The sequence below is a fragment of the Gasterosteus aculeatus genome, chromosome 4, assembly GCF_964276395.1.
Source record: "Gasterosteus aculeatus chromosome 4, fGasAcu3.hap1.1, whole genome shotgun sequence".
Taxonomy (NCBI): domain Eukaryota; kingdom Metazoa; phylum Chordata; class Actinopteri; order Perciformes; family Gasterosteidae; genus Gasterosteus; species Gasterosteus aculeatus.
This window is the reverse complement of record NC_135691.1, coordinates 29,338,735-29,363,173: the sequence shown is the minus strand read 5'-3', so window position 1 is coordinate 29,363,173 and position 24,439 is coordinate 29,338,735. Positions and strand designations below refer to the sequence as shown.

At 43.9% G+C, this 24,439-nt stretch overlaps 1 protein-coding gene across 8 annotated transcripts in view; it reads right to left on the bottom strand.

The window, feature by feature from the left end:
• The window catches only part of grm8a (glutamate receptor, metabotropic 8a), a 229,397-nt gene that overhangs the window by 64,275 nt on the left and 140,683 nt on the right, over positions 1–24,439 (bottom strand). The window contains exons 12-14 of one of the 8 annotated variants that reach the window (XM_078101854.1): positions 12,015–12,155; positions 11,493–11,599; positions 9,175–9,962 (exon numbers count right to left, since the gene is read on the bottom strand). In XM_078101854.1, the coding sequence (XP_077957980.1) occupies positions 9,950–9,962; positions 11,493–11,599; positions 12,015–12,155 (261 nt within the window). In that variant the 3' untranslated portion in view covers positions 9,175–9,949. Of the gene's footprint in view, positions 1–9,174; positions 9,963–11,492; positions 11,600–12,014; positions 12,156–24,439 lie in introns of those variants that run through there. The other 7 variants (XM_040174662.2, XR_013467497.1, XR_013467498.1 and 4 more) reach the window with 7 other exon arrangements.

The following is a 24,439-nucleotide window of genomic DNA, read 5'->3' as shown; positions in this document are numbered from 1 at the left end:
TAAGGCTATTGCCTTAGCCTCAGAGCCTGTTATGACCATCTCAAGATAATTTTTACAGTCAACTACCATTAAGTTGAGTGCAATGCTAATCTACATAAAAAGCCAAATAATAAACCTTTCTCTTGTTGCAGTAATATACACAATACTTTGAATACTTTACACACATTTTTCTAGGATGGAGGAAATAATGATAAAGCTATTTAAATATTACTTTTAAATTAGGAACATCAAATACTAAGAATTGTATGCTCATCTTTGTGCCCAAACTGTCCAAACAGTGTGTCTGAACTATTACTACCTTATTAATAAGTGTTCATTTGCTTCTCTGATAATATTTTTCAGAATGACACCAATCATGCTTTTTATTTTTGTTTCTCAGTCCTTGGCAGACACAATAACAGCACAGCATGCGCCATTCCTCCTCACAATTCTCTCAGCCACAAGCTGAGAGAATTGTTTTACACACAGTATAGTTTCATCCTGCTCCAGACCTGACTGGGGATTTGTATCCCAATTTCAGCAGTAATCTCAGCTGTGTGAACTGATTCAAGCGCTTAAATCTTTTTCTTTTAATCATTGTTGCAAGAAGAGCATTCATGAGTAAAATAATTCCTTCCTTTGAAATCTGCAATAGATGTTACTGAAAGTCGCTCCAGGTAAAGAGCTTTTCTTACTTTGTCACATTTTAGTCAATCAGTCAATGGTGAAGTTTAACAGTTTCCCCCCCGCGTTACAGAAACCTTGAGTATTATTGCCGATTGGGCGAGTAGGAGAAGTGTGCATGAACACTCCCTTTGACTGAGAATGATTCAACACAATCTATTCCTGCAGAGGAGGAGCAGCGCTGCTGCACGTCCTCATGTCTTTTACACACGTTATGAAACCGTACATGTAGACGTTTCTTACTGAATAATGGCCCTTTGTAATGTACTGTAACACAATAGTGCATTGCTATGGCAATGGTGCAGTAACAATGCAACTGACATGGTGTAATGTGCGTTTGCTACATACACAATTTGGGTGCACGACAAGAAAAAGACAACTGCGTGGCCCTATAACTGGAAATGTGAGTTTTATTGCGTTGTGTCAGTAAGAAACAAAGCAGCAACTGCGAAACTAAATGTATGCACTTGTTTGACATGATTTTGTTTGTGCTTTGATTTGATTTTCTGTTTTCCTCCAGTCTCTCGCTTTTTGGCGTATCTGATTAACGTTCTTCTGACTAGACTTCCAATCACCAAGAAACATTGGTTTAATCTCATTTCACTCTACATGCAGCAGACACATTTAAGTCAGTCAGGCGTTTCCTCATCCAGCTCACTTGTGTTTAACCAACTTGACTTTTCATTTGCTCCCGCATTTTAGATGAGATGAGATTGGAAGCTTCATCATATTTCACCTCTTTTATTATCACTATAAATCTTTTTTTCCACTTATTCATGTTCTCTTTAATACAATATGTGCAAAGAGAATCTTAACCAGGGCAGAGAGGTAGTAGAGTCCAAAACAGCTATGTTGGTACTTGAGCAGGTGGAAAAGCCTTAGAAGCAGCTTGAGGACCATGGATCAAACGTCCTATTAAAACGAGTACATACGGAATTTGACCTTCAATGGACAGTTCTTAAAGGCCAGATTCAGATTTCAGAAGCTTTTTGGGGAACATTTATCCTACACTTTCAGACACGTCCCATTGATCTTGAGCACTGAATATGCGGCAATTCACGAAACGCTCACCGGATGAAAAAGCTGATCGCCTAAAATGTATTTTGTCTCTGTGAATATTGAGGAAAGGCCGTTTTTTTTTTCCCAGTACTATGTCAGATAGAAATGTATTTGATAAGCTCTTGCTAAAATTTGGAAAAAGATAGAAGGCCTCCATTCATCTGGTCAGAGTGACGGTAACGGTATTAAAATACAGTGGTGCTTTTGCCCCAATGCGAACTTTGCTAAACACAAAGTGCACCTGAGACAAAGGAAAAGGGGCAACAATGTTTCAGGCAGCACAGGAGAAGAAGCCAGGGCACCAGCAAGCCAGTAGGCTGCTGGCGACTGAACATGAATAGCCGAAATGTCAGATCAACAGAGCCACGCTGTGAGCATGGCTGAAACTGATATGGTTAGTTTCAGAAAGGAGGACGCTATCCCAGATTTCACAGACACAATGTAATAAATGCTCCACCTAATCTAAAAAGAAACTGCTTCAAAGGCTTCCACAAAACCCAGCTAATGTGCAATTGGACACATTCTTTCCCATTCCACAATCTGATACCCCAGCTTAATTATTCTCGTCGTCGCTCTTGTTTACCCCTTGATCTCCTCGTCCTTACTGCTCTGCTCCGCTGTTCAATCCTTCAAAACTTCAGGTCAGCCGCAGCACCGGCAACAACAGCAAAGTCCCCCATTGTTCGGAGACAAAGGGCGGTCGCAAATCACTGACAAAACCCTGCGTGTGTGTGTGCGTATCGCGCAGCCAAGTACAATGGAGGACGAGATTGTGTGTCAGCGTCACTTCCACTGTCAAAGCTCTCTCTGGCAAAGTGCAGCCTGAAAAGTAATTACGTTCATCACAGAGGCGTACGCGTGATTTGAAATTAATCCCCAATGTCAAGCAAGTGGTGAAGAAAGGATTCCTTCTTTTTTGGGGGGGGGGGGTTGACTCATTGACGGCTTGTCCGCGGACACACAGAGAAATCCCTCCATCCCGTTTCTTCATCCGCCCTGTCATCCGTTCCAATTAGGACTTTCCAGCCATCAGCACACGTTGTCGGGTCCCAGTGTGTTTCTCCTGCATCAACCACCAGATCTAATGTGTCTGAAACACCCAGGTGTTCACCAAAGAGAGATGTCATCAAGTAAGTGGTGCCTGCAGTTTTTAGGTCATGGACACGTTGCCTTTGCGATGACAAAAAATGTTTCTTTTGTCTGTGTCAGCTGCTGTGTTATGCCGCTCTGCTCTCATGAAAAGACACTGATAACCATAACCACCCCGTAAATTACGAAAATAAAAAGTGCTAGAGAGAAGGGCCCAACTGCCAACAACAACATGTGTCTGCACATATTTTGTGAATGATAGTCGTTACGTTGTATACCAGCACGCAAGAGAATATTACAGGAGAGACATGGGTGGATTGTGAGGATCAGAAGGTGCGGGAATATTTCAAAAGGTGTAAACATAATCCAGCTAACATAGGTCGGCAAAAAGCTGGATGTGAACTGGGATGTTAATGCCTGGTACTAAAGAAGTGCTCCTCCCGTGCTGTTCCCTCCCCAGAGCTTAGAGTACCGGCTAATACTCGTGCAGCCACATGCTTCAGCAGATGTTAACCACATGCAGCAAACTCTAAGCCGAGGCCCGACATGCTCCGGTACCACCAAACCGGGAGGAGTGCTCTCCTCTTCTCTCCCTCCCTCCCTCCCTCCGCCGTCCCCCCATTTCCATCCCCTCTTTCAGGTAGCATTGAGCAGCTACAAACAGAGGGACGTCAAAGTAACGGAGGTATGCTTTTAGAATTCTTTTTTTAGAAATCCTTTTCAAACTGTTTTCTTTTTGTACCCAGTTATCCTCCACACTCCCTTCCACCTCACTTCCCTCTCTCCCCATGTCCCAAGATTTCAGTTCCCCTCCATCTGCTCCTGCTCAGAAGAATTAAGCAGGCATCTTCTACCGAGCTGTATGCCAGATGCTATCACCACCCAGGCGCCCCGGCACAGTAGCTATTAGGAGCAGCGCGTCGCTCTGCAGCTGCTTCCAGAGGTGTTAGCCACAGACTCGTCACCCTTGCACCTCATAATCTTGTCAACATGTGACTTCAGAAGGGTGTAGCTAATCTGCCCCTCGGCGACAGATGTCCTGTTACGATACCGGAGGAGAAGGGCATGGGATGAGAGCGTTATCTCCTGCTCCTCTATTTGTTACGCGCAACTTTCTTTGGTTGAAGGCACATCAATGGGCGGGGTTGAGTTTTACCGGGAGTGATATCCAAGTCAGATTTTTGAAATCAAAGTGTGAGTGCTTTCTTTGTTGAAAGTGTCAAGGTCTTGCTCTTCATTTTATATTTGTGAACCAACAGGTAAATATTAAGAAGGAGAGAGCAGGAGGTGTCACCTCACATTAAAAATGTTTTTTAATTAAAAAACTCTTAATAGGTCTAATCAGCACTAAAATCTGCTGTAGTTGTAAAAGTAACACATTTGTGAATATCCACAAAAAAAAGGCTCTAAGGCATACTCTTGCCCTCAGGCAACACTTCCTCTTTCAGTTGTTTTAATAAAAATGATATATATAATACCACCAGATATGTCTTTATTCAATCAAAGGAGAGCACAACGTCGCTGTGACCTCTTTTCTTTGGGTGAACTTGGGTGAACTCAGGCTGCAAGTCACACAATGCCACCAATCAGTCCGATGAATATATGTTTTTAACCTGTTTAAGTTAAAATAACGTTTCATCGACAACGCAGAAAACCTTGAGGCACGATGTGTTAACACAGGAACAAGACGAGTGCACAGTTAAATCCCTACAGAACACATGCCTGGAGGACATTTACTACAGAGTAAGATGTTTTGATTTCTTAACCAGCATCTTGAGGATGAAACAAGGTAAGCTCGACATTCAACACATGGTTTCCTTGAGAACTCCCAATTTATCTATTTTAATTCTGCATCGGTAGTCATACTCACATAGCTGGAAAAGTGCCCGCACTGGCGTCAGCCAGCTGTGTCTTCAACAGGCAGTCAAACATCTGTAAGAAGCAGGTTCTGTATCGCTGTTGAGTCTATTTAAGGTAATAGCTTCCCCTGGCACAGGCCATCTGACAGAGCTAATTAGTTCGGCTGGGAGGTTTCGCTGCCTGAGAAACCTTAAACTCAGAGAAACAGGCTGTTTGGTGTTTTTTTTCCTGTTTTTCTTTCTTTGTTTTTCCCCTTTTAAATCACTGTTCCGTTCCTTAAGCACTCGCAACTCCCAAATGGAAGCCTTTCTCATTAAGGGGATGGACGCGTCTCATATTTATCTTCCTCGTCCTTCTCCTCCTCCTCTTCCTCCCCAGCATGACAGTGTGGGAAGCACTTGATTGACAGGTGAGACAGTTCTGTTGTCGGCGTCTCCCCCAGGTGTCCCCTCTCCTCACCAGGGTATGTTTACGCAAGCTCACACACACAAGTCTCAAAGACGCAACTGTGTGCGCATTCCCTCTATAAGTAATAACTGGAAGTGCACACAACCACATGCACACTTTTCACTGAGGTAGTGATGCATTTAAGTGTCCCGAACGACCAAATTAGGGACTGTAAAATGACACGGGGCTAAAAGATATAGTAGACACAGTTTGTGGTAATGGAAAGGATAGTCAACATTGTCGCCATAGCAACTTATAGCCATTATTTAATTATGCACAAGCTTTTAGTAAGTATTTAATGCCATGCAGCTACAATTGTTCAGGTATATAACGAAAATAAATTATACTTTGTTGGGATACCCGTGTGTGTGCATGTGCTTGTGTTGGGATACCCGTGTGTGTGCATGTGCTTGTGTGTGAGTTGAATAGCGATGAAAACACAGAGCCTGCAGGCTTTAAAATTAAACTTCTGGTTGCACATCAACACAAATGCACTGGTTTGCCCACATACACATACATACCACCACTAAAAATAAAATATAATTGTCTAGGATGAAAAAAAATTGTTCCGTTTCACCCCGGCCAGCCAATCACATTGGAGTAAGAAGGATCAATGTTTATCTGCTTAAGCTTTAAGATGTGGAAGACTGTTGCACAGTCAACCCGTATGGCGCAATGAAATTCTATTATAATGTCTAAAGAGAGAAGAGTAAAGTCATTTAAACAACATCCAACTACTTGGTGCAGATTTAGGAGCCTTTTGTGGACTCACAACATTTCTCTAAAGTCAGAATATTAAAAAGGTTATACAAACCAACTGATGTTTGCTAAGCCCCCCCCCTCACAAAAACAATTGTCACGATTAGATGTTAGGATGGAATAGATGACTTTTCAAGCTTCGGGTTGCTCCATACTGTATAAGGGGGGGAGGCTCTACAACTCATCACCTATCTTGCATTAATCTACCTTATTTCCTTTGTGGAACATCTACTGGTGACATAAGTCTTTTAATATAGCCACATACTGTAGGTAAGACACTGTGATTGCATCAGCCCATCTGTCTATTCATTATAATGATTAAATCCCCTGTCATCCTTAATTTCATTATACGGTCCTCAGCGTCATAAAATGGTAAAGTGATAATCTACCTGGAAACTGCTTGCTGAGACTTTTAGCGCAGACCTCAATGAATGACTCATATAATGTGGAAGTATTTCAGTCCTAGCTCGCTTGTCAGTGTGATGCTAAGCAGTGACCCTGAGACGCTGGATGAAAACTCCCCAGATCAGCACCCTGTGACTGCCTCTGACATGTGATGTCATCCAGCAAGTCAATCAGCCCCGCTGGATCGAAAAGCTCAATTCCCCATCCGCACATCACACTGTCGTGAACCATCTGCTTTTTTTTCTTCTTGCAACACAAACAGCCGTTGACTTAAACACACTTATTTCAAGTGGGAGGAGGTGTGTGTTTTCGCTAAGAGAGAAGCTTTCTTCACCCGCCCACTGCTTCGCTTTTGTAGGCCACACTGGCAGCAGTCTGAGATGGTAATTGAATTAGTGGGCTGGAGACAACGCGGCTCATCGGCTCTGTCCGACAGCATATCCTGCAGACTGCCTGCAGTACAGTTTACAAATCAAAGTGAGCAATTAGTCCACATGACAAACCTACTCATCCAAAAGGAAAAATATGTCATGAATGAGAAAATGTAGGAGACTTTGTATGTGTTACTTCTGCAAATCGTTGAGCCATTTCGGTGACATTACGGCTTGTGCAGTGAGTCATTGCGTTCTTTTCAGGAAAAAAGGTGAGGTGCTCTTTTACTTAAACACGTACCAAGTGGAACAATGACTAATCAGTTCAACTTCAAAAATCCCATTACTCAAAGCCGAGGTCAACGAAAGAAAAGGCCATACTTTATTTCTTTTGTGTTGAAATGTGGATGGAGGAGGGTCAGGTTTGAAGAGAATATTGTTTTCGGTCTATAAAACCGTTTGTTTTGTTTTATAATCTATTCCACGCTTCGAACAGAAGCCGTATGGTCGTGGTCATTTCAGAAAGTGTAGTTGCATCTTGACTGAAATACAGAAATAAATTGAAGGCTATCCACTTGATTGCCTCTTCCAAAAACAATTTCATTTCAACATAAAAATACTGAACTAACTTATGACTCTTCCATTCTAGTTCCAATGCCATGTGCCAAGTTCAAATGCATACATGGCTATACAAAACAATCATACCTTAGTTAGACATAGATACGGTCATAAATGGAATTAGGTCTTGTGGGCAATGGCATGACATAAACCAGCTGAGTTTAGACTGTGCACAGACACCCGATTTGGCGGGATTTTCAATTATGTTAAAATCTAAAATATGTTTAGAGACAAAATTAGCGATCGTGAGCCATTCCATGGATTTAACCCCTTAACATGTCATAACGTTTACAAATTGTCAGCTGCTATAGTCAAAATTGTCACACTCAGTTTTATATTTTAATGTAGAGCAGCCTATTAGGCTAAACCCTTGCCCCTTTGAAATATATATGAATGCATTTAAAAAGGTTATGGTTGATTTATTATCAGTCTTCCACACCTGTCACTTTTAGCCTGATTCAGCGCTAATTAAACACATCCAATCCATCCCGTAGAAAAAACGGCTGTAGCACTCAACGACTTGAGTGACAACGAGGTCGAAACATCCGCCATCTGTTTTCATTCCGGGGGAAAAACAGTAGATGACTCTCGGAGAGATTTACACGCGTGATGACAAACGAGTGTCGAAGGACGCCGCTCTTGAGCCCCCCGACAGTTATGCATTTCATCACATTTGTCAGTCAGCTAACCCGCCCTCTGTTTACACAAATGGAACTCTTTACAGGATACTGAATCTGCTGCAGACGTTTGCAGAGACTCTGCACAACAGAACAACAGCAAGTGTTTGCTGACAACATGTCCGTCTGTAAAAGTTAGCATTTGGCTTACAAACAAGTTCCCGGAGGCTTAGGGTCACGAGACACGCTTCAAATCTTTCCTGAGCGGCTTCTAGTAAATAAGCAGGTAGGAGTTTAGTGTTTAGCTCAAGGGCATTTGGGATTTAGCTGGTGAAAAACACACACGCACACATACGCACACGCACAATGCCAGCTGTAGAGATTGAAGATGTGATTTCGTGCTTAGGCAACAAGACTCGGTTGATATTTACTATTTTGTGTCCACGTCAACCACTCGTGTCGTAGAGGGAGCGTTTCAGGGGATTCACAAATCGTAAAAAAAAGAACAAAAAAACTCACAAGAAAATACTCAGATTTGTTACACCTTTTCATCTGACACCTGTTAGTGGGGCAAACCATCCTGGAGTAAATGGAGTGATTTGTCCTTTCACTTTGCCTCCAGCGGTATCGATCGCTCCTCTCTGAAAAGAATGGATTCGCTGATGCAGTTGAGTGTTTCTTTCTCGGCTCTCATGTACTTTTGAAGGTTGGACATCTGGCGGGTTGTTGCGGGGTGTACAGAGACGGGAGGACTGTCCACTTCGTTGTAATCTCTGTCTCCCATTGGTCACACTCTCCCGTCGACACGTCAGTGGAGAGATCGATACACTGCAGACGGACAGGTGAGGAACAGGGCAGCGGAGACCGAAGGACTTTTAATGAAAATAAATAAAATAGAAGAAAGAACTGTGCTTAAGTTAAACTGATTAAAAGTCAAGTGATCACAATTCCTCTTGAGAAACATGACGCCTCTAGGGACAATCTATGGCAGTGGTACGAAGGTACCGAGATATGATAACTGAGTGGGGAAAAAATAGACTATATTCTGTTGTTAAATGACATAAACTCATATATATATATATATATATATATATATATATATATATATATATATATATATATATAAAGCATGATTAATTTTTGTGTGAAGTAACATACATTTGCATTGCTATAATCTGCAATCCATCCATTTATCCGCAGATCCTTTAAGATTTAACCTAAAAGTTCATCTGCAAAAGGTATCGCCCTCCAAACTAGAAAGGTACAAACAACCACCAATCTACACATTTGCAAAACATTCCTTTATTATAAATAAATCTCCTTTTTGTATAAAAACTGGCATGCGTCAACCATGGCATTTTACAGGTTCACAACCCAAGGCGACAACCCAGTTAGCCAAGACAGCAAGAGGAAACACACTCATCTCATTATGTAAGGGCGATCCATCAGACAACGGTGAGACAAGAATGAAAAAATCGTCACAACCACAAAAATACTCACAAGTAGAGAATAACAACAAACATGTTTGAGTCTCATAGATTTTCTCTGAATTTTCTCTTTTTAAATATCTTTTTAAAATGTAATCTGTTAAACCTTTCCCCACATGTGCCCTTTTAGATATAATGTCTACACGGTTTCTGAGAGGATTTCTTTTTTTTTCCTTTTGTCATTTTATGATTTTTTTTTTTTTGTGTGTTTAGATTTTAACAGTTACTCTGTCCAACAAAGTGTCCTATGGAATGTCCCTTTTTTTATGTTGTCTTTTTTTTTTTTTTTAAACGGGTAAGTTCCTGGTAGGACCAATGAGGTGTGGGCAGCGGGAAAGCAGGCACACTGACTGGCTGTTTACGTGGTCCCACCTCTCTGTGGTTTGATGCTTGAACAATACAAAATGTCTCATGCTTGGATTCCATCGGGCGCTCCCAGTCTTCCTGCCGGTTCTTCTCCCAATCGACTTAGAGCGACGGCCCCAAGACACTGCCCCCTCTCCTGTCCAATCCCTGTCTTCTTCCTCTGTGGTCCCTTCAAATGGCGTGATTGCTGTAGCTGACATATGTCGTCTTAGTTGATGAAACTGCGTGAATACAAAAGGGGTGGACGATGGAAAGGAGGGAAGAAAACGATAACAAAATTGGGCAGAGATGAGGTCAAGAGCAATGAGGAAAAGAGTGAGAAGCGAGACGGGGGGAATGGGGGGGGGGTAATGAATAAGAAGGGACCGGTTGGACGTATGGAAGGGAACAAGGAAGAGGAACATAAGAAAGAGAAGTTGAGAGCAGATGTTTGTCACATCCACAGTCCACCTGAGTAGTCGGGTCTTTTTGTCAAACCCATTATGTCTCGTTTCCCTTGAGGCGTTCTATGGTAAATGTCAATGTTTTTGCAGCAACGTCACGCCTCTGTCTGCGCCATTGTTATAGTCTTTGCGACAACCCTTCGTACGACCCTTTTTGTTATCTGTTTTTCTTTCACTTGTGCTTTGCCACCAGCCGCTGCTGGAATAATGGAAGCAGACATGACAAAAATATAAAAATAAGGCTTTTTTTATTTTTATTTTCCCCCCCAAGAGCACATTTAAGCAAAATTCATGTTGCCAAACAAATTAAGATAAAACAAATTGTGCGCACCTCAGACCTTATGGAAATTATTCAATTGCAATTCCATGTTTGTAAAGTATGTGAGGACATGACAAAGCAGTTTACCTATTGGCTGAATGAATGAACTCTGACCTACTGCAAATAAAGTGCTGACGGGAAAACCCAGGTCAGAAATGTATTACCCTCCATGCCGCATTTATCGACTGCACAGAAACACATGCACAGCGAGGCCGAGACAAACGCACACTTCTGAAATGAAAGATTAGAGATACGCCACAAACATCACACACAACTATAGGGAAATACGCCGCACCGCTTAAACACCAAAGGACACACTAATCGGGACTTCACCAGACTGACGGACGCACATGCTGGAGCCCGCGTGCACACATGCAAAGCAGCAGCTAAACATGAAGGCGCACGAGCACATTCACTCCTGTCATTGCATTCACGGATCGCTGACAAAGCAGAAGCCGCTGAACGCAGAAAAAAAAAAAAAGAACTTTGAAGTGAACGTAACAGGGCTTCACAGTCAGAGCTCGGAGAAGACACGCCATGCTATTTAAAAACTGTCACTGTTGCAGCTGTTTTGCCATGCGAAAAAGTCAGGCGTGAAATTCATTTTCAAACCGAAATTAAACTTCTTCCTGATTAAAGCAAAACTAACATCCTGATGTAATCTGCACATCCAAGCGGACGTGAACAAAAGGGAAAATAGTGTCCGTTTGTTTCTTAGCAATTAGGTCAAAAATACTAGTTTGTACTACTTTGTTTGTTGTACGGCATAAACTATTTGATTGAAAGAATAAATAACTCAATAGAAACATTTGTTATTCTGCATGATTATGTTTGCTTTGTGTATTCATTGGATCCGTGTTGCTTTAGCATTGAACTCTCAACATATATTCAAGTGTTTTGAGGATTTATATGAATAAAAATGGACCAGAAGATTTGATTTCTCTGTAGTATGTTATATGTATAGTTATAAAACGCTGGTGTTCTCTTACTCACTGTTGGTCTCCATGCTCTCACAAAGCTCCGTCTTCACCTCTCCGTTGGGCCGGTCTCCCTTCTGGCTCAGTTTCCCCGACATGGTGGCAGCTGTCACAATTGCCTGTATCATCATGCATTCACATTCAGAAATACATTCATTGGAAATGAAATCTGGCCCCCCTCTTAAGTAGGGCTGCAGCTAACAAAGATTTTTTATTGTTGAATAATTGATTACTACTTGATTAACAATTTTTAAATCTCATTAAAAAAAGCTTTATAGTTTTATTGGGATCCAGGCGACCGCAAACAGAGGGTATTTTTGGCTGGTATAATATTTTCTTATTTTTTTTAATGTAATTCATTAGTTGCTGCAGCCCTGATGTTTGGTTCAATACAATTCCATATAGTGTAAAATTACATTTATAATCCTCATTTCATCAGCATGGATAATATTTCTCATTGGTCAAAATGTGAAATGAAAACCAGTTGAAACGTGGGAAATATTTAACACTCAAGTCCTTTCACGGGGGCCTCACCTTGAAGCTGCGCTTCCGCTTGGGTACATTCTGCTCGGGGTGGAAAAGGATGACGTAGACCTTGGGCATGTAGAGCATCCCCAGGGACACCGAGGCAGACAGGCTGAGAGAGATGGTCAGGGTGGTGGTTTGGATGTACATCTAGGGAGAGAGGGACACAGAGGCCCGACAGTCATTCGTCACGTTTCATATTGTCAGAGATAATTGTCCAACTACGCCGTACGCCTGGTTAGGGACAGAGCAGAGGGACAGATAAGAGGAGGAGGTGGAGACAGGTAGTAGTGGATGGTCTAACACCGGCAAAAGTTAGCAGAACATTTCTGTAGCGACAGCTACAGTGGCATGCAGGCGGTTACGTCAAACGCCACGTGAGATGGTGTTACAAGTGCAGTTGCTTAATTGCCTGTTTGCTGCAGAGCTTGGACAATTTTGGAATGATTCTTTGCAGTCATTGGCAGGCTGAAACAGAGATAGCGTCTCGTGTAGTTAACTAGATGTCTTTAGTGAAATGGCATAGCCGGTGGACTGAAGGAGGGCTATAATGAAGTGCACCGCAGGCAGAAATAGTTGCTATGAGCACACACAATTCTTCCAGGTAGGTTAGAGGCCGGTCATAATAAAGACTGTGCAGCAGACTGCAGAGGACTGAGCACCAGTCCTCGGGTCCTTAGTGAGTTTCAGAGAGTAGTTTGGAGGGGAGACCTGACACAGCTGACAAGCTCTCAAGACATGGAGCCCGTCGGGCGAGTGCTGCCTGCGTACGTGGAGGGAGAGGGGTGGACGATTTATGGAAAGGAATAAAACAAAGGGATGGAGCGAGGCCAGGAAGGGAAAGTAAAAGAGATGTATGGAGGGAGAAGGAAGGATGGGATGGGAGGGCCTCGTTAAGACCAAGATCAAGGGAGAAAGAGAGAAAAAGGCAGTCGTGGCGCTTTGCGGTCTTGCTTCAGGTAACGTGCGACCCGCCGCTGTTCTTCAACAATAATGACACACTGCCTTCGGCTGATGCTGCTCTATGGAAATGTGTGTAAGCACATCGTGAATCATTGATCACAGAAAGACATACGTACATGAATGCATGGATACATACAGTACATGCAACTGCATTCCTGGCACGACACAATATAAAAGGACCAAGACGTTGGGGGGAAAATAACTTTTTTTTCTTTGATCATGCCATTGGTGAAAATATAAAGAGGATATTATTTCAGTTTTCTTAATCAGGAGAAGCGTCCATGAGCTGCACATGTAGGATCCCGTTTGATCACGGATCACGTACTGGACAATAATGTGGGCAGCAACACGTCCTTTAGTCAAAGGCCTCCGATTTTGTTCAACCAAACCTGAACTGAACACTCAACTCTGACCTAAAAAGAGCTCATTAGCTTGTTAATCTTACTTGCTCCTTTGATTATGTATGGCAGATACATATTTATATGTATGTACTTATAAAGGCTTAAAGCTGACCATCAACATTAAATGCCTAGACTTCACATTTAAAGTATGACGACACCAAACTTAGGCTTCAAAGAAGACACATTTTATAACTTTCCATCAACAAAAATCTCACGATCAGGGAGAAATAAGTAGATCGATGAATCATAGCGAGAGACAGCGATTGAGTGGTTCATACAATCAGACTTTCTCCTTCCTTGAGCTGATGAAGGAGTAAAAATGGAATCAACTACCTGGAAAGAAGAGCAAAGAATGACAATGAAAATGACAGCGAAACAGAGATTCCCTTAAGCTGCAAGTCTGCTCTTATCAAAACTGCAGTGAGGATGCTGACTTCCCTTACATAAAGCCTTTGGACCGATGTCGTGGCTTCCAGTGGTTATTTGCACAAAGACAAGCCCCTCGCTGGAGACGGAACCTGCCACCCTCCACTTTGCTGTCTACAGCTCACATCGGGCCAGAAATGCTTGCGTCGGAGGAGCGCTCCATTATCCTGAAAAGCCACCCGCGCTTAGCTACAGATGGCTGCATACAATGTAATCCCTTAAGGTTTAAAACGTTTACACGCAGAGAATCTCTGGTCCGTGGGGGTGGAGGGATGCCTGTGTGCTTTTAACACCTGGGGAGAAGAAGATACAAGTATGAAGAGGATCTGGAGCCAAAACAGAAAGGGAAGAACATTCTGTGGAAAATATGTGGCCCCCGATCTCTGCTAACTTTTAGCTCTATAAGCTTGAAATGATCGTGATGCCGTGATGTCCGGTGCTTTTGAGTAACATTGCCTGAGTCAACTCGGCAGTACTGATGTTTTACTGCCTTCTCCAGGGCACACATTTCATTGTGTGGATGAAAACAAACTAGCTACAGATTTTAGTCATTTCCTTTCTCCGTCTTTTTTTTAGTAGCGCTTCAAAGGACAAGTCTGAGGTTGTTAAGCCCACGATGTCTTGTGTGTTATGCACCACCTCACTGATGAGCAATACGGATCTCATATTAAACGTATTTGCAACATAATATTCAGGCTCCATTTCATTCTCAGCACGCCCGTATGACAACGATCAAAACAGACTGTTGGTCCGCTCAGACGCGGCTGAATTCGGCCTCGACAAAGAGGGTTTGCGAAGGATTTTTTAAGTGCGGATGTTGATCGGGCCACGGCTCATGAAGCATTGCTGACGGCCCTTTGCATGAGCTGGCTGAGCCGTATTCAGGTGTCACTGAGGTGCAAGCGTATTCAGTCAGAACATCTGCTGCTGTATAACTCGCCTACTGCTCAACAGCTCATCCGCTCTCAACACTGAACACAGTTATACGTGGCATTTCATCTGGTGTAGAGTGTCCAGATCTCCAAATAAACATTAATAATGCTAATGTTTAACAGAAAGTCAGAGACAATGCCGGGAGAAAGATATGAGCAGGAAGAGTGCATTCACACTAAATGCACGTCACATTATCTGAGGGGGGAGACCTTCAGAGGGGCCGAGACGGAGTCTGTGGGCGGAGCGCGTCTGGCGGGCCTAATTTAAGCCGGGGGTTCCCCCACTGGGCGAGTCCTGGTCCCTCCAGCAGATGTGTTCTGTCGAGATGTTTCATCCCTTTACCACATTTCTTCCTCGAGCTTCAAACAGGGCACCGTGAGCAGCATCTTCTCTGGTAGCTAACACCGCCGGCTGATACTGAACAGCCGCCAGCTCGTGCAATTCCCGGGAGAAGTGGGCCGGTCCTAAAAGACAGGCATCTTGACAGCTGAGTGCAGAGAGCGCCGTCTTCTCTTCACAGCCGGGAGTCGAGGCGTGACAGCTAACGCTGAAGCCCATTCTGGGTTTGTTCGGCCTTGAAGTGGAAAGTAGAGCTCATGAGCATCACGCTAACAGAAGCCAATTACATAAATTAGGCGGGTCTACTGCAGACACTGCAATTTCCGTTCACTAATACACATGGGCAGCAGAGATGTATGACATGTGGACGTTATGTTAAACCTTAAACACATGTTGAATAAATACAGAAATAAAAGAGGGTTTTTTTCTTTTCCCATGAAGTGTGCTCGTCTTCTTCCCCGAAATGCAATGTATAAGGAATCCGTAGTGGATGCCAAAAAATGAAAGTGGCGTAACGATGTAATTTAATCGCGAGCCAACTTGTAGCGGATGTATTGATTAAGACACCGTGCAGCAAAATGCACTTTACGCTGTCTGAATAGTTGCACGCGGGCGCACGGACGAGCGTGCCCGCGCAAAGATATGAAACCCATTATGCACGGATTGCAAGAACAGAAACACACACACACACACACACACACACATATCTCACCCTCTCACGCCTGACGGACCACAATATGGGAAAATCGCAGTCATCACACTATCCCTCAGGTTTTTGCAGAGCCTTCTTTATGCGTCACAGAGAGAGAAAAGGGATGGTGGAACCAAAGAGACGGAAAGAGGGGCGTTGTGATTATAAAAGACGTCATGGCTACGTGGGACGCGGAACAAACAAACTCGAATGAGAAAGGAAGCAGGCAAACAAAGAAAAGGTTTCGGGAGGACAATCAGCAGTGGACAGGAAGGGCGGGTTGACGAGAGAGTGAGAGGAAAAATAATGAGGAGACAAACAGACAGTTGCTATCCTGACGGGTCCAGAAACACTTATTCTCACGGGCATGTTGCTTGCGATAGTGAGAGTTTTCCCACATGACCATTTGATTCGATTCATCAACAGAGCCACGAAATCCATTGATTGATTCTTGCGGCCGAGTGGCTGCCTGTTGTCACTTGGAAATTGCTGTGCACAGTGTGTCATTTTTGATTTTTGACGGGTTTGTGGTAGTAATCAACTTCACAAAGAAAAACTGCAACCTTTGAAACCTTTCACATACACACATTTTACTGATATCCTGGTGAATAGGCAGGGGTATGTTTTATGTGCCAGAGAAAGAAGTAAAAAGAGGTCTCATAGTGGAACATGTGGCCTTCACTCGGACTCTGTTGTACCAAAATAGCTGTCCACTTGCATTAAGTGGGACGCGTTCAACTCTGGAGTCAATGAGATCTCTTGCCAGACATCACTCTGCTGTCCTTTTCTCTCATAGACAATGAAACAAATGACTGGTGGCTACTTTGTTTCATGTCCATGAGTCAGTGAAAGCTCAGCGAGAGAGAAAATAAAAAAAGTTGGTGATGAGATAAATATCCGTCCATTGACTGGCCGTCCCCTCGTCTCTCCCTTTACCATCTCTGAGAGGGGTTAGCACTCTCTGCACCTCTCCCTTAATATCCTTCTCTATATCTTCTTAGTCTTTCCAATTTGAACTCTTTCTTCCACCAGCTTCACTTCGGTTTCTTTCATTTTCTGAAACGCAGTGCCGCTCTTTTAACATACTTTCTTCTGCGGATGTTGTTGACGACGTGTCCGTGATGGGTGACGGCTCCGACTGAACCTTCCACCCAGAAAAGTGACTCCACAGGCAGAGTGGGAGTCCAAAACCTTGTTTCCCATTGCCATTTTAGAGTAAAAAAAACCCGTTGATTGTGTTTGTGTGTCTGCGCGTGTTTAACTCCCACCTCCTGTTTCCCCTTTTCACGCACACCATGTTACTCTCATCATTTTAATCACCTGAGCCATGGGAGGGTGAGGGGATTTACATTTTATATATTTAATAAATGGGAGCGTGACTATCCAGTTCTTATCACTTCTAACTGCGAAGGATTATGATGTACAATCTTATTTCCCAGATTTTCAGAACTTCAAAGTGCTCTGCAACAAAACTAGAATAGGATTAAATGACTCAAAAAAATTACTTGCAGGGAAAAATCTTGATGAAGTAATTAATTATGTTCTTTTTTTAATCTTTTGATTTATGAAATAATTAAAGTATCATCTTTATCCTCCATGAAGAATATCAAAGAAGTAAGAATATTAATCTGTATTACCAAGAACTGCTTTACGTCAACATTTAAACATCACATCACAGCGACAGTTACGGGTTTAATTCTAAGCTCCAACTGTGGCGGTTAAGAGTAATACTTTGAAAACCAACTTTTACAATAACAAAAACTCAGGCGAATTTTGCCCACAAAAGTACCTCATTGTATTGCACAAATCATCACATAGAGACAATCTTTCTCCATCTAATCCATACGGGCATGCTGATGTCTGTGTGCGTGTTTTAAAAGAGTAGAGAGGTTATTTTAAGTATTGTTACATCTGTGTTTGCCCTGCCACAGCTTGTTAGCGTGGCCCGTATTGACTTGCAGATCTGCATGAGCTCCGGCCGGTAGTCAAACATGCGTATTTTGAGTAGTGCATAAAAGGGCTCATGGTAATGCATACTGTCCGGGCGGCCCCATTGAGAATGCCTGCTCTCTCTCTCTCTCTCTCTCTCTCTCTCTCTCTCTCTCTCTCTCTCTCTCTCTCTCTCTCTCTCTCTCTCTCTCACTCTCACTCTCTCACTCTCACTCTCTCTCTCTCTCTCACTCTCTCTCACTCTCACTCTCACTCTCTCTCTCTCACACTCTCTCTCTCTCCTTCTTAACTAACTGACGTGACTGTGACCCCACTGTGCACAGCTACAGCCAATTAAAATACCCAGCAAGGAATAACATGGAGGGCAATCAGTCTGCAGCCTGCTTCCTAATCCTAGAGAAAAAAATATTTCATCCCACGGATAAATATAACAGGTGTACCTGTATGTTACTATTTGGTCTCAAAAATGGTACAAAAAGTCTTCCTTAGTTAGTTCTAGTTCCTAAAACCGCTTCAATTCTAACTAAACGGGTAAACAGAGCAAGTTAATAAAATCGGAGGCGTTATTTTTGACTTTGTTTAAACGGAACACTGTTCCGTACTCGGAAATTCCATCTATTGGTGAAGGAAATGTCACCGGTCTCCCTATGCCTCGCATCGTCATCCACGTGGCCTTGACAGTTTCTTTAACCCTTGACCACTAAGCCTCGTGGGCTTCCCCCCCCCCATGCGATTCCGTTCACTCCATTGAGTTGCTGCTGTGTGAGTTGGGGGGGGTTTCCAAAGGCACCTGTGCAGGTGACTTTCACACAGTAGAGCATTTGTCAATGTGAAACCACACTTCCATGCTGATTGTAGGCCGCTTTTATTGGTTAGCATAGTGATTTTATAGCACACAGTAGCAGTCAACTAAAAGGTGCAAGTCGTTTGTCTTTGCCCTTTCTGTCGGTGTGTTAATCTCTAAAAGGTGTTTTCGTCCTTGTCTGCAAGTAGTACTGATGTCCCCCCTGTTTGCATTAGTTCAAACCAGAGTCCAGACAAACACAGATTGCACGGATGCTTCTGAGAGACTCATAACTCTTGAGAGAAAAGATGTTTGGTTTGGGCACAACTAGTACCAACAAATGTGCTCCTAGACAAACAAAATGCCTTTTTCCCATGTTATTGGCCTGCAAAAGGTGCTCAACACTTAATGACGATCTACACTAAAATCCTCCTAATATGAAGGTTTGGTTAATTTGGAAGTAACTATGTTGACCAGATGTTTAATCCTCAATCCGACCTGAATGCCATCAAATGGATCCCAGGTCACTGCGGCTTGAAGGGCAGAAAACTTTGTCTTGGGATCAGACGAGTGAGCACCACAGCGCTAATTAAATCAGGGCATCTCTATGGCACAATTATGAAGCAAGTGAGTATTTTCGCCATATCATCATTGGTATGCATATTTCCCAACGCCAAGCTGCTAATTGAATTTAGGCATATCCGGTGATGTGTATTTGTGTGATGAGGGAAGGTGTGGGGAGATCAACACACTATATCAAGGTGTGCATAATTATTCGGCAGCTTCTGTCAAAAAAGAGATCTAACGGACTCTGAAAAGTCAAAAATTCTTTCTCAAGTCAAGTCTTTTCAGAGGAAAGCCAAACCTATTGTTGCAAACAGCCAAACGGCTCGCAAGAGACGTGTGGGGGGAAAAAAAGACGCAAATTAACTGGCAAGGACATGAGAAGACTCCTACGTGAAACTACCAGGAACCCATTATCCTCCAGTGCTGCCATCTTCCAGAACTGCAACCTGGAGTGCCCAGAAGTACAAGGTGTTCAGTGCTCAGAGACACGGCCAAGGTGAGGAAGGCCGAAACACGACCACCACTGAACAAGACACGTGAGTTGAAATGTCAAGACTGGGCCAAGAACAACCTGAAGACAGATCTTTCAAAGGTTTTACGGACTGATGAGGGGGGCTCTTGGCGGACCAGGTGGACGGGCCCGTGGCTGGATCAGTAACGGGCACGGAGCTCCACAAGGCGGAGGTGGGGTTCTGGTGTGGGCTGGTATTATTAAAGATGAGCTAGATGGACCTTTTCGGGTTGAACGTGGACTTAATATTAACTCCCAGACCTACTGCCAGTTTTTGGAATACACTTTCTTTAAGCAGTGGTACAGGAAAAGGTCTGCATCTTTCAAGAAGACCATGATTCGGATGCAAGACGATGCTCACATGCACACATCACATGCATCGAAATACTCCACAGCCAGTAAAGACCTTAAAGGTGAAAAATAATGACCTCACCTGACCTAAACCCTATCGACAACTTTCGCACACAGTGTATTCATTTGCAATGTCTTTAATTTTGCAGCCAGATGGCATTATTATAGTGTGTTTGCTTGTAATACTTCACTGATTGATCTTTTAAAAGAACGATGAAACAATCTGAATTTAAAAAATGTAATATCTTATAAAGCACAAAAAGACAACTATTTTATCTCCTTCAGTCCCTTTTTGTGTTCGTCTCTGACGTCTCACAAATGCAAGAATGAAGAAATGACGGCCGCAGTGTAGTACAAAAAAATAAACAGCATATTTTATGTTTCTCATTTTAGAGATTTTATGAAGATGACTGTTTCAAAGGGCTCTATAAAAGGGCATTTTGTTTATTTCTCAGATTTATACTGCTCTTTTCTTGTCTCTATTGCTCCCTGGGGGAGCGTTTCTAAACATATGAGCATGTAAGTGTACTATTATGTGTTTGTGAATGTTGAGCATGCGTGTGTGAGGGTGTGTGTCTCTGCGTGATGTCCCCAATGGGCGTCCCCACATCCTTCAACGTCTCACCGTTTGATGTCAGGATCTGACGCTTGCTGTCTGTCTCCCCTCATTTTCAGCCAAACAATCAGATCCCACCAGAACTACTCTAAAGAGCCAAAAACCCATTCCCTGAAAAATGATTGAAACTTTCTCCCCCCCCCCCACCAACCCGGCCTGTTGCAGATAATGATGCCGCAGATCAGTAAACTCATCACAACGTCTACAGAGTGACACATCGGAAGTGACTGCCGTCTGTACAGTACACATTCTGTGGCTCCCGGATGCATCGACATTTTAGGGATTACGAGCTCTCTAACTGTAATTAACATGTTTTCCCTGTGAGTTCTACGGAAAACACGCAGGATGGGTAATCCTGCGACCCTCTCAGAATAAGAGGTATATAAATTGAACGACTGACTATTTACACAAAACAGGATTAGCATTTATGACTAGTTTGTCATGGAAACACATTTACATAATGCGTTTAATGGTACACGAATACTTGCATAATCACAATCTGCACTCCAGATGGTGGAATCAACCCACTGCTCTTATGTACGGTGTCCCCTTTTCCTACATGTCAATTTATCAACGTTAATATAAATGTTCACACAAGGTTCAATTGCACCCATATTGGTGAATGTTGCAACTCAAGCTCCGCTCATGGCTAAATTGAAAGAATTATGGTACATTTGAACACATACTTTTATTTTGGAGTACTGCCCGAAAGAGACAACCTGGTTTAACTCTTGGAAATTGTTAACTTTAGGCAGAATAGATTGTGAGCGCAGTCTACAGTCTGTTAACGTTAACCACAACTTTTGCAAATTCAAGGTACTTGCGCTGAAGTAGTAGAAACCATGGTTACGTGAGCTGTGAAAAAAAACTAGTTTGTGACAAATCGTCAGGCTCACCTGCTGTAAAGAAACACGTGGATTTTTAGGTTTACAGATGTTCTTCACACTAAAGAAAGCCACACCAAAATACAAATGGGAAAAAAAATTGAGCGTAACAATATAAGCAATCACTTCTCACCAAGCCAGCTGTGTGTGTGTGTGTGTGTGTGTGTGTGTGTGTGTGTGTGTAACCGAGGGACAGAGAGACGCAGTTCGGTGCTCAACTCTGCATGACTCCGACATTTCTATTTTCCCTCCTCTTCTTCACCCTGCTTTCTTTTTCTTTGTGCATCTCTTTACATACCCAATTGACTGCTTCATTTTCGATCAGCATTTATTTTTCCCTCTCACATTATTATTATCTGTTCCTCCAGCCTCAGCGTTGTACGATAGGAAAAATCCCAGCCTCCTCCAACTCGCTCGGTCTGCTCGTAGGGTGTTGAGTTGCTCTTACTCTGCACACCCACACTCTGATTCACTCGCTTTGCTACAGCTTTGCCTTTCGCGTTCGCCTTTTCTTGTTGTGCTGAACTCAAATTACTTGTCTCATCCTCCATCTCTCTTTTTTTTTGTTGCCCCCCCCTCTCAATCCTCTCTTTCTCACTGTGCCGTGTTTATTCTGCCTCCCTGCATCTCTCTCCCTCTTCAGATTAGCGTAGATCGATTACGGACTGTTACTCCAGGTGAGGATCTGGGCGGTCACTAGTTCTCCTCTCCGGGAGCACATTCGCGCCCATAAATCAGTCTGAGGATGGTCAGACACTGTGCGTGCGTGTGTATGCGTGTCTATTTGTGAGGCGGGGAGTGTATATGTGGTCCTTATGCATTGCTGAGGGCCGATCACTGGCTCAAAGTGAGGCAATTTGCCATTGTTCACTTTTTAAGGGGGCCGTTTGGTCTGAGGTTAGGCAGCAGCACGCGTGTGTGGGTGCCTGAGAGAGAGCGAGATGGGGAATGTGTCACAGAGATAGGCATGTCAATGGGAGGCCTTGGGAGACACAGTGCATTAAGTCCTGTATGAATAGAAGAGAGACTGAACCTGTGGATTCACAGTGTTCAGCACATGCGGCGGCTCTGTCCTACCATTATTACGGCAATTTACACAGACTTTAAAAGAGTGCACCTCATCTCTGTGAATCAGCAGCTCCATTCTACGGGCATAAGTAGGATAAAAACAAAAACTCCATTAGATAAGCCGTTGCAAGAAACTGGTGAACACACGGTGACAAAATACCTAACAGACTCGCTGAGTGAGAGGCCATGCACTTTCACACACATACACACAGTGAGGGGGTTTGTGGGCACCAGCGGGGGGGGGGGGTTGATTCTTCCTCTGTCGGCAGCAAGAGATAACAAGCTGACCATATTTAAGACATCTGGAAAACAGGAGCGGTGGCTCACATGGAGGAGAGGAAGAGGGGCATAGAGGAAGAAGGGAAGGAAGAAGGAAAAGATGGCCGTCGGCCCGTGGTGTCAGGCAGAGGCTTGATGGGGCAGGCACACAGAGCGATGGCTGGAGAGCGGATGCACCCCGTGGTCAAGGTTTATAACAAGCAGAGAGAGGCAGAAGGAAGCACACATGCCCATCCGCACACACACACACACACACACACAACCTTTTCCCATTTCTGCAGGGTGCAGCAGAAGCTGTTTGGAGCCAGCAGCCTCTGCGTGGTAGCATGACCTATTTCAAAACAATACTTCCCTCGCTGGTGATGGTTAAGAATCCCTCTCTCGCCTTCCTTCTTCTTTTATCACTCTCATTCTCGTTTCGTGTCCTACCGTCTTACCTGCATGCCCCCCCCCCCCCCCCCCCCTCGCTCATCTCTCCCTCGCTTTGTGCTTCTTCAGTCCTTCATTCTCTGCCCGCTGTGACTCAGTGACCGACCGCGTATTCAGGAAGGAGTGCGTGGGGGGGGGGCAATGCACGAGCGAGGGAGAGGAACGAGCGGTGGGGTGTCGGCACGGGGGAAAGAGCAGAGACACGTGTACATGAGAGGGAACGAAAGTCAAACGACAGCGAGTGGGCAGGGACGAGGGGGGGGCGAGGATGTGGCAGAATCTCAAGTCTGCAACTTGTCACGAAGTGAACCGCATGTAAGCCGAAGATATGCGCACGCGGAGAGAGTACAGCACGACGGGCGGCTCCCTGCGTTACCGACTAGGTCCTGCAAAACTACCTACAAATACGTTGCCAGTACACAACCTGTGTGGTTGGGGGGGGGGGTGGAGAGTGGGGAGAGCTGCTGCTCTGCTGACCTGCTGCCTTTGCTGCTCAGGCTGTTGAAGACCGTGTGCAAGACCGTGAGATGAGGGTTGACACGTCTGGATGGAGCCAGTAGGTGTACCCTTTCTTTTTCTTTTGTCAAAAGCCACGGCAGATTTTAAATGTCTCCCACAGAGACGCATCGGACCAGCGGCGAGCTGAAAAGAAGCACTGGAGCACAGCTGGCATCTCAACACAAGTCCTGGTGTCATGAACCAAACCTAAAGGCTGAGCATCTGTAGGTGTGTAGAGTATTCACCAATGGACGTTTTAATAACTATATGGAGTATTAGACAGAGCACGATGGCCATTTGACGACAGACTAAATCACAATGTGAGTCATGTTGTCAACGAAACTCCAGCTAACTTCATCGTTGCCTCTTCCCCCTCGGCCCATTTGGAAACCAACCTGTGCCCTCGGCAGAGCTCTCCTCATTAAAGGCCCATCAGCGAGTCACATCATTACCTGTTTATTCCTTTCCCTCGTCCCCCTCCTCCCTCTCCTCGGCTCTCTCTGTTAGCCAGCCAGCTGCCACACACTCCAGAGGATATTCCAATTAGAAAACAACATACAGACGCACAAATGTGCACTGGTGGATATTCCAATTAAATACAACACACCAGACAAACACACTAAAACGCCAATACACAGGATGTCGCTGGTGGACATTCTAATTAGCTCAGCCCAACCAGTAAGACAGGACCCAACAGCGTGTCAGATAGTATGCACACGCATACAAGCGCACACACACACTCAC